Here is a 10286-nt window from a genome sequence, read left to right as displayed (position 1 = left end):
AAACATGGAAACCACCTAAAATTCTACCAACAGGGAAGTGATTGAACAAAAAGTTTTCACTAACAAAGGACTGAGGCTGGCAAGACAAACATGGTGTTCTAAAAATGTATTTACAGAAACCATGATGCCAGCTGGGCACAGTGGCACAAGCCTGTAATTCCAGTGGCTCGGCAGGCTGAGGCAGGAGGATCCCAAGTTCAAAGCCAGCCTCAGCAACTTAGTGAGGCCCTAAGCAACTCAGCGAGACCCTGTCTCTAAGTTAAAAAATAAAATGGGCTGGTGATGAGGCTCAGTGGTTAAGCAACCCTGGGTTCAATCTCCCATAGCAAAACAAAAGCCTTATCAAAGGTCCAGGGCCCAGAAAATGTAGGTCAAGTGGATATGTCCTGGCTTCCTAAGTCTCTCCTCTCTGTCGCCCCCTCCAGGTCTGGGTCAGAATAACACTGCATTACTACAAAACCCAGAATCCCCACAAATCCCTCTTCAAAATCCTTGCCAGGTAATGTAGCTGAACATCAAGCACAAAAGCCACACTTGAGAAAGTGTAGGTGCCTCCCCTCCAAACTGTGAATTCAGAAATGCAGCAGGGAGACTGGGGGCTCAGTGATAGCAGAAAGAAAAAAACAAAGGGGGTCAGAAGAGTGCATTTCCAGATTGTTTGAGAATGTGCAAAGAGCAAATGCAAAGACATTACCTTTGCAATGAAAAGAAATCTTGATTTCTGTCTCCACCCACCTTTTTTTTTTTTTTTTTTTTTGGAGACAGGGTCTTGCTATATTGCACAGGTTGGCCTCAAAATTTTGGGATCAAGTGATCCTCCTGCCTCAGCCTCCTGAGCAGCTGGGATTACAATCAGGTGACACGGTGCCCAGCTTAGAAAACTTGATTTTTAAAGATTGAAGGTTTCTGTAGGAAACATACCGTGGGGAAAGATGTGGGTGATATACTGTAGAGTTGCGGAACAGCCCGGGGGAATGAGCCTGTTTCTGTATCAGCAAAACCACACCCACTTGGGAGTTTGAAAAAGGCTCCCAGCCAGGCCCACATCCTAACCTCAGCATCCGGGAACAGTGGCTCTGATGTGGTAAAAGGTGCTTTGCCATCAGGGTTAAGTTGAGGATCTTGAGATGGGGACACTGTCCTGCTTTATCTAGGGGGGCTTTGTGTGGTCACAGGAGTCCTCCTCTGAGGGATGTCAGGCACCCTGTAGAGGAGGAGGTGAAGAGGACACAGAGGCAGGATAGGAGAGAGGTGGCCACAGGCCAGGCACCTGTCAGGAGTTAGAAGAGGCCAGGAGCACTTCTCCCCGGAGACTGGAGTGAACATGGTCCTGATGGCAGTTTGGGGGTCAGGGGAGTGAACCCAGGAGCACTGTGCCACAGAGCCACATCCCAGACCTTTTTATTTTGAGACAGTTTTGCTAAGTTGCTCAGGTTGGCCTCCAACTTGAGATCCTCCTGCCTCAGCCTCCTGAGTCCCTGGGATTACAGGTGTGCACCACTACACCTGGCCCTAGTGACATCTGGCCCTGCGAATTGTGGGAGGATAGATTTCTGTTGCTTTAAGCTACCTGTTTCGTGGCAGTTTGTTATAGTAGCCACAGAAATGTAACACGGATGCCCCCTGACACAAGCCCATCTTTAACTGAAAATCTCCTGAGTCCCAAATGCATTGAATCCACTCAACCTGCCGAACATCAGAGCTGAACAACACGGGACACCAGGGACAATGGAGAGAGTTGGTTGTGGCCCCTGTGATCGTGGGGCCTGTGAGAGCTGCGGGGGCCTGCCATCCGGAGAGTATAGAACCATATGTCTCTAGTTTGGGAAGAGATCGGAGTCCAAAATTCAAATGAGTGTCACTTCCCCATTAGCTTAAAGTTGAAAAATCCTAAGTGGAGCCTCTGAAGTCAGGGATCGATAAAAGAGGGTCCTTCCCGGGCTCTAGCATCTCTCGGGGAACCCAGAATAAAAGAGAAAAAGGGAGAAAGAAAGAGGGAGGGAGGGAGAGGAGGAGGGAGGGGAGGAGTGAGGAGATGTGGAGTTACTGCGGCTGCAGCTTGTGGGCTACTTCACCCAACTTCAAAACTCTGCGGGGAAGATTCTCTAGCACAATGTACCCAGTGCTGGGCCACCTCTACATACCTGTATGCCCTTTCTGGACCTCAAAGCAACCTGTGTGAGGCGGGGGGGAGTCACAATCCCTGGCTTCCAGGGGCCTTGTTAAGCCAACCGGACCCCAGAGCTTTTCCCCAGAAACCTGGGTGAGGGGGGCATGGGTGGGCGCAAGCACACGCGGGCAGGTGCTCTCGAGGTCTTCAAATGGGCACACTGAGGCCTGAGGCGCGACAGGAGCAGTCATTTCAGCTGGCTTTCTCTCTTCTTGGGGCCAGGAACTCCCTCAGTTTTCCAAGCCCTGGGCTCTCTCCCCTACCGGGGAGAAGGTGTGAGGGTGCGCTGGGTGTGTGCCCACGGACGGAGCCCCAGGCAGGGTGCCCAGCGCACAGGCCAATAGGAGCCCCGGGGAGGAAGGATGGTCATTTCCTCCTTGCTAGCTGCTTGGTCCCTTGGGGCTTTAAAAACCGCAGCCCAGAGGGGCAGGAGGGACCTCAGCCACCACAGCGCCCTGGAGCACAGGACATGGTGAGTGGGCCCCTTGCTCTCCTCTTGCCACAACCTCCCGCTGTCCTCAAAGTCCCCTCTTCTCCCCCTTCCAGGCTCTCACGCTCCAGGAATGGGATGTGGCTAAGGAATAAGATTGTCATGGTATGACGTGGGTAGCGGCCACTTCACAGATAAAGTTTGCCCAGGGCAGGGAAACCTTAAGTTGGGTCCTCATAAGATGATTAAGAATTCCACAGAGCAGCCAGGTGTGGTGGCACAGCCATGGGATCCCAGCTGCCTGGGAGGCTGAGGCAGGAGGATGGTGAGTTCAAAGCCAGCCTCGGTCCTGTCTCTCCACGAACCAATAAAAAGGGCTGGGATGTGGCTCAGCGGTGGAGCACCTGCAGGGCATGAGTGAGGCCTGGGTTCAATCCCCAGCGAAGGGGGGAAGGTTCCACAGGCGGAGAAATCCGGAAGAGGTCCGCTAGGCCAGGATCACGGCAAGGTCAAGGTTGGCAGGCTGGAAAGAGCCGGTTTGGAAGAGTGGTCAAGATTCACGCAGGTGTCGCAGATGCTGTGAATTATAGAGAGGGGAGAGCGGGCGCCCAGGGGGACCAGCATTCCTGGGTCCCTCCGTGGTTGGCGGCTGACCCAGGCTGCCTGACGGACGCTGTGAGTCTCGGGAGGAGCCCGTCCTGCAGCTGACCTGGGGTCCCCCTGCTCTACCTGCATCCGGGCACTGCGCCAGCAGCCCTGCAGCTGCCGAGGCCCAGGCCTTGCCTCACCCGCGCGGGAGGAAAGGGAAGGCTGCTGCTGGAACGGAAAAGGCTCCACGTTGCCTCACCTCATCCCACCCTTCGGGGGCCACTTGAGCAGACAGGACCTCAGCGCGCGACCAACCAGCGGCTGCTGCTCCCCTGGCCCCATACAATATGCCTCCCCTTCCTCCCCTTGCAAATAGCCGTATGTTTTATACATTCTTTCATATCTTGTTTTTTCATGAATAGTATCTGATATTTATTTATTTGTTTGTTTGTTTATTTATTTATTCATTTATTTATGGCACTGGGGATTGAACCTAGTGGTGCTTTATCACTGAGGTATATCCCCTGTTCTTTTTATTTATTTATTTATTTATTTTGAGACAGGGTCTTGCTAAATTGTTGAGAGTCTCACTGATGGCTGAGGCTGGTCTTGTATTTGTGATCCTCCTGCCTCAGCCTCCTGAGTCGCTGGTATTACGAGCACGTGCCATCACATCCAGCTAACATATATTATTAACCAGCTTTAATTGAGAGCTAACTGCATGCCAGGGATCATGCTAAGCACTTTACATTCCACATTTCATTTTAATCTATAAGGAAGGTACCAGATTCCCAGCTGAGACCCCCTTTTTATCAGTCAAATAATATTCCACCAGGAAATTTCATTCCCTATCAATGAAGATTTAGGTCATTTCCGGTATTTTTTTTCTTTTTTGATATCAGGGATTTGAACCCAGAGGTGCTTAACTGCTGAACCACATCCCCTGCCATATATCTCTATCTATCTATCTATCTGTCTATCTATCTATCTATATCTGGGTTCAAATTCCTGGGTCTGCTGTCCTGCTTTCACAGGGAGACAGGCGGTAGGACTTTCCCAGTTGGAAGGACAGGGAAACCCAAGTGCAGTGAGGAAGGGGGAGGGGAGGCGAGGACCAGCCGCTGGTCCCAAGAGTCAGCTGCTCAGCTGTGGACAAGTCTCTTCTCTGTGATCCCACGTTTTGTCCTTGCCTCTGCCATCAGCCTCCTGCAGGCCCCTAGCCTCACTGGCCTGAATCCCTGCCCCTGCTCCTCTCTGATCCTCCTGCCTCTGGCCTAACCTCTCCAGAGTGGCTGGAAGGATTGTTCTAACCCTAAACTCTAATGTAGTACCCCAGCTCCTAGACCATGCATGGCTCCCCATTACCCCAGGATAAAATGCAAGTTCATTAACATGGCACCTGGGCCTTTCCAACCTGGTCTTAGACCCTGTCAGCCACGGACCTTCTTTCATTTCCTGGTGGGTAGCACATGCCCTCCTTCTTGCCTTGGGTCCCTCTACCTAGTATGCAGTTCTTTCTTTGGTGTCCACTCAAAGAGAGGGTTCTAGAGTTTGACTCCAGGGAGTCACCTCCCATCTCTGGTCTTGCTGACTGAGCAGTTAGAAAGCTTTCCCCTAACCTCTCTGAAGCTCACTTTTCTCATCTGTAAAGTGGGTTTTACAACAGCGAACAACAAGAGTTGTCATGTGGATTAAATGAGATGATACATGAAAAGGGCTTAGAACAGAGGTTGCAATATTTCTGCTGTTCTTGTAAGTACAGTGTCTTCTCCTTCGCCCTGTTCTCCTCTGAGAACTCACGGCTCCTTACTGCCAACCCTGTGGTCTAAGCCACCATTGTCCCCCACCTCACCTGGACCGTTCCACTCTCCTATTCTTCCCAGTGTCTGCTCTCAATCTCTTTCTCCATGCAACAGAGAAGAGCTCTTGTCAAAATGAGTGCATGAGCTCAGAAGCAATAACAGTACCCTGCCCTCTGTGTTGCTGCAACATAGATACTGGTTTGGGTTGGTTTTTTTTTTTGGTACTGGGGGTTAACCTGGGGGTGCTAACAACTGAGCCACATCCCCAGCCCTTTTCTTTATTTTATTTAGAGAAGGGTCTCACTGAGTTGCGTAGGGCCTTGCTAAATTGCTGAGGCTGGCTTTGAACTCACCATCCTCCTGCCTCAGCCTCCCAAGTTGCTGGGATTACAGGCATGCACCACCGCGCCCGGCTATAGATACTGTTTTACTGCTGGGGAGGAGCCCAGGGCTGCTGCTCTACCACTGAGCTCCATCCTGGCCCTTAGACACCGTGATTAGGTAATTAACGAGCCAATGCCTGGGAAGCACCTCCACAGTGCCTGGCACTGTCCCCTGTGGTAGCCACTAGCCCCATGGGGCTATCTAAATTTAATTAAAATGACATACAATTAAAAGTTTAGTTTCCCAGAGAAGTGGCCTCATTTCAAGTGCTCAGTGGCCACGTGTGCTCGGGCACTGCCATCTTGAGCCTCCCAGATGGCAGGCCGACCTCTGTCACCAGGGAGAGTTCTACTGGACAGCGGCAGTCTTTTTCCAAGCCCTACAACAGCCTGGGCTCGGGGACAGCCACGATTATAATCGCAGCACTTGACGCTCCCTCCCTGTAGACCGGAACCTCTTGAAGGGCAGAGGCCAGGTATGCCTGCTATGTCCCCTGGCCAGTGAATACAGTATGTCTGGTATGTCCTCCGGCCAGTGAATATTTACCTAAAGAAGGAATGTGCCCAGGATCTTTATCTTAGACTCCTTGAATTGTAGAATCATGGGTTCTGGGATACCCACTTCTTCAGCATCCACAGAAAATTGGTTCTGGGACTCCAGAGGTACCCAAGTCCAAGGATGCACAAGTCCTTTGTATTCAGTGGCTCCGTTTTTGCACATTTAACCTGTGCACATTCTTCCCTATATGCTATTTATTTATATTAGAGATTGAACCCAGGGATGCTTAGCCACTAAACCACACCCCAACCCTTTTTGTTATTTTGAGACAGGGCCTCATTAAGTTGCTGAGGCTGGCTTTGAACTTTTGATCTTCCTGCCTTGGACTCCAAATCTGCTGGGATTACAGGTGTGCACTGCCCACCAGGCTCCTTATACTTTAAATCATTTCTAGATGACTTATGATACCTATACCATCTAAATGCCATGTACATAGCTGTTTAGGGAATAATGACAAGAAAAATGTCTGTAGTTTTCAGTACCAACATGATTATTTTTTTCAAATATTTTCGATCTGTGTTTGGTTGGATCCACGGGTGCAGAACCATGCCCGTGCATGTGAAAGGTCAAATGTATCTTGTATTATATTCAGGTTTGGGAATCAGCAATGCACTGCATAGTTCTATATCCAAGAACAAAACTATATATAGTGAATAAGTGCCTTCTAATTTCTATTTCCCCAGCCCCCTCCCTCCCCAGGGGTAAACACTGTGGCAAGTTTCCAGAGCTAGCCTGTGTACACATAAGTACACACACATACACTAGCGCATTGCCGGTTTTGTAGGCAATATGTTTTGCCCACTGAGCATCTGACGTTTTCTACTTTATCTTGGAAATACTTTCACATCTTTACCTCAACAACTTCCTCATTCTTTTTGTGAGTTCTTTTGCGCAGATACGCCACCATTTATTTAACCAGTCCCCTCTTGATGCCCAATTAACTCAGCCAATCCCCCCTTGCTGAGCACTTCAGTTATTTCCAAACTTTGTGAGGGATACTGCCATGACCAAAACTTTGTGAGCTATTGGCATGGAGAAGATTCTGGAAATCAGAGTGTTCTGTCCTCATGAGGTCAGCAAAAAGAAAGGACAGTGTGACATCATGCAGGAAAGGAGTTTTGTCGGCTGAGGAGGGGATGATGGCGCAACTGGGGAGCCAGGATCGGGAAGCCTTACTTTCGGGGTCTGACTCATTCCGCAGCCAAGGATTGCTGAGAGCTTGTGAAATCAGCAGAAGCAGGGTTAGCTTCATGTGTCACATCCAAAGGGACATGCAAAATGTCTGACAATCTGCTACCGTGCAGAACCTCCTGGGAGGGGGCGTGGGGGTGGGCTGCGCTGAGCCCTTCGGAACCCTGTGACAACCTGGGCACGCCCCCCAGGAGGGGGCGTGTCTCACAGTAGCGAATTGGAAGCGGGGCGCCGTGTGTGCCTAGAGCAGGGGATATTTATCAAAGGAAATATTTTAGACATTTTAACTTTCGCTTTAGAAATATTTTCAAAGTTATAGAAAAATTACAAGAACAGTGCAAGAAGTCTCGTAATTTTTACCCGGATTTTCCAAACTTACCTACCCGTTATCTATCTCTGCATCCGTCACCCATTCCATCATCTATCTTCCATCCAATCTTTCCATCCGTCTTTCTATCTGTTCATCATCCAACCATCCAGACATCCCTTCTCTCTTTCTCTCATCTGGTGTCTTTCTTATTTTTATTTTTTCGAGTAAGGTGCAGGCATCCTGCCCTTTTATGCTGCAAAATTTCAGTGTCATTTCTCAGGACGGAGGACATTCACCTCCATGAGCATGGCAGTAATTAATGTCAGAAATTCAACGTTTGGCCGGGAGCAGTGGGTACAACTGTAATCCCACTGGCTTTGGAGGCTGAGGCAGGAGGATCGCAAGTTCAAAACCAGCCTCAGCAACTAAGCGAGATCCTAAGCAACTTGGTGAGACCCTGTCTCAAAAAAATAAATAAATAAATAAAAATAAAAATAAAAAAAAGGAGGGAGGGCTGGGGATGTGGTTCAGTCGTAAAGCACTTCTGGGTTAAATCTCCAGTACCAGTAAATAAATGAATAAAATATTGCATTAAAAGATGATTTATCTTGGCCTGGAGAAGTGGCTCAGTGGTAAAGTATTTGCCTGGCATACACGAGGTCCTGGGTTTGATCCTCAGACCACAAAATTAATAATAATGATAATAATAATAAGTAAAATATCATTTATCTTGATGACTGGATCTTTTGGGTACCCCCTAAATTTTGTGCCCACGGTAAGTGAGGCACTGCCAAACCACTGCCTTCTCCTGGAAGCCCCTCCAAGGGCATTGAACCACTGAACCAGCCATGGACCTCCGTGGACAGAAGCCAGGAAAAGGGCTTATGGTGGTGACATGCGTGGGGAAAGCTATCCGATAACAACATCTGAGTATTTAGGGATATTAAAACTCTCTAACAAGCCGCTTGTCAGGAGCATTGACTGAGCAGGATGGCCAGTGGCTCTAGCTTAGCAGTCAGGCTAGGGTTTAACTGGTTTCTGGGTCATGAGGAAATCCCGGTCCACAGGCTTCAGGGGGAGGTGGCAGGGGAGCAGGCTGACCATCAGGATGGAAGAATAAGTGGCACAGGTCCCAGCTCCCCCTCAGGCTTCAGATTCCCACTGCCCAAGAGGAGAGAGGCTGGGAGAGGTGGGAGGTCGGCAGAAACTCAGGACTGTGCCAACCCCCTCCCAACCCAGGTCTGCCAACTCAGACCCTCTCTGCCTCCCTGATTCCACACAGGCCTTCATGGATAACGGCACCTTTGATTACCCCTACGACTACCCAGGGGGCACCCTGAACCCTGACACACCTGTGGACAACACTTCCTATAACCTGCGACCTACGGACATCATAGCTTTGGTCATCTTTTTGGCGGTCTTCCTAGTGGGTGTGCCGGGCAATGCCCTGGTGGTCTGGGTGACAGCATTCGAGGCCAAGCGAACCATCAACGCCATCTGGTTTCTGAACTTGGCAGTGGCTGACCTCCTCTCCTGCCTGGCACTGCCGGTCTTGTTTGCATCTGTCATACTGCAAAGCAACTGGCCCTTCGGGGAGGCGGCCTGCCGGATCCTGCCGTCCCTCATCCTGCTCAACATGTACGCCAGCATCCTGCTCCTGGCCACCATCAGCGCAGATCGCTTCTTGCTGGTGTTCAATCCCATCTGGTGCCAGAACTTCCGCGGGGCGGGCTTGGCCTGGATCGCCTGCGGTGTGGCCTGGGGCTTGGCCCTGCTCCTGACCATTCCCTCCTTTCTGTACCGCTCGCTGCACGAGGAGCATTTCCCACACAAGATCATATGTGGCGTGGACTACGGGAGCAACGGCCGGCGCAAGGAGAGGGCCGTGGCCATCGTGCGCCTGGTGGTGGGCTTTCTGTGGCCGCTCTTCACCCTCAATATCTGCTACACCTTCCTCCTGATCCGCACGTGGAGACGCAAGGCCACGCGCTCCACCAAGACGCTCAAGGTGGTGGTGGCCGTGGTGACCAGCTTCTTCATCTTCTGGCTGCCCTACCAGGTGACAGGGATGATAATGGCTTTGTACCCCAGTTCCTCGTCCATCTTCCTGCGGGTGCGCAAGCTGGACTCCCTGTGCGTCTCTGTCGCCTATCTTAACTGCTGTATCAACCCCATCATTTATGTGGTGGCGGGCAGGGGCTTCCAGGGCCGCCTGCGCAGGTCCCTCCCCAGCATTCTCCGCAACGCTTTGACCGAGGAATCCCAGTGCCGGGAGAGCAAGTCTTTCACGCGCTCCACCATGGACACCCCGTCCCAGAAGACCCAAACGGTGTAAGGGGGGGGGGATTCCTCGGCCACTACGCACCCCAGGGTCCCCCTTCCTTGACAGCCATTATTTTTCTGCTTTTTTTTTTTTTTTTGGTACCAGGGATTGAACCCAGGGACACTCTACCGCTGAGCCCCACCTCCAGTCCTTTTTATTATTATTTTTTATTTTGACACAGGATCTCCCTAAGTGGCTTAGGGCCTCCCTGAGTTGCTGAGGCTGGCCTGGAACTTGAGATCCTAGTGCCTCAGCCTCCTGAGCTGCTGGAAATTTGCGAGTTCACTTAAATAAAAGCTTTAAGTTAACCTGCTATATAATTGGAGCACTTTTAAAAAGTAGTAAGTGAAGACATGTCATGTGGTTATGGCGAAATGGAGGAGGAAGACTGAGATGGGCAGACACACCTCCAGTGGTTATCTCCCGGAAGTGGAGTAATAGAAGAATGTGACTTTTTTGCTTTAAAACCTGCTGTTTTTTTTTTTTTTTTTGGTTTGTGTGTGTGTGTGTGGGGGGGGGTGTGTGTATGA

The 10286-nt window shown here is 50.5% G+C and overlaps 1 protein-coding gene across 2 annotated transcripts; it reads left to right on the top strand.

The window, feature by feature from the left end:
• Positions 1-2511: 2511 nt before the first annotated feature.
• On the top strand, positions 2512-10071 carry C5ar1 (complement C5a receptor 1). Of its 2 annotated transcripts, none has more exons than XM_015496637.2 (2): positions 2512-2642; positions 8716-10071. In XM_015496637.2, the coding sequence occupies exons 1-2, from the start codon at positions 2640-2642 to the stop codon at positions 9766-9768; spliced, it is 1056 nt and encodes a 351-aa protein (XP_015352123.1). In that variant the 5' UTR covers positions 2512-2639; the 3' UTR covers positions 9769-10071. The 2 variants fall into 2 exon arrangements, with proteins under 2 accessions (XP_015352123.1, XP_048646601.1); XM_048790644.1 differs by having other exon boundaries at positions 2518-2642; positions 8673-10071.
• The last annotated feature ends 215 nt before the right edge of the window (positions 10072-10286 follow it).

Source organism: Marmota marmota, unplaced genomic scaffold (assembly GCF_001458135.2).
Source record: "Marmota marmota marmota unplaced genomic scaffold, marMar, whole genome shotgun sequence".
Classification (NCBI taxonomy): Eukaryota; Metazoa; Chordata; class Mammalia; order Rodentia; family Sciuridae; genus Marmota; species Marmota marmota.
Note: the sequence above shows the minus strand (reverse complement) of the source record. Positions and strands in the feature narration are given on the sequence as shown.

Coding starts and splice junctions, on each gene's coding strand:
- C5ar1 (XM_048790644.1), top strand. CDS start 2,533: ATGGTCATTTCCTCCTTGCTAGCTGCTTGGTCCCTTGGGGCTTTAAAA. Junction 2,643..8,672: donor GCCCTGGAGCACAGGACATG/GTGAGTGGGCCC, acceptor CTCCCAACCCAG/GTCTGCCAACTCAGACCCTC.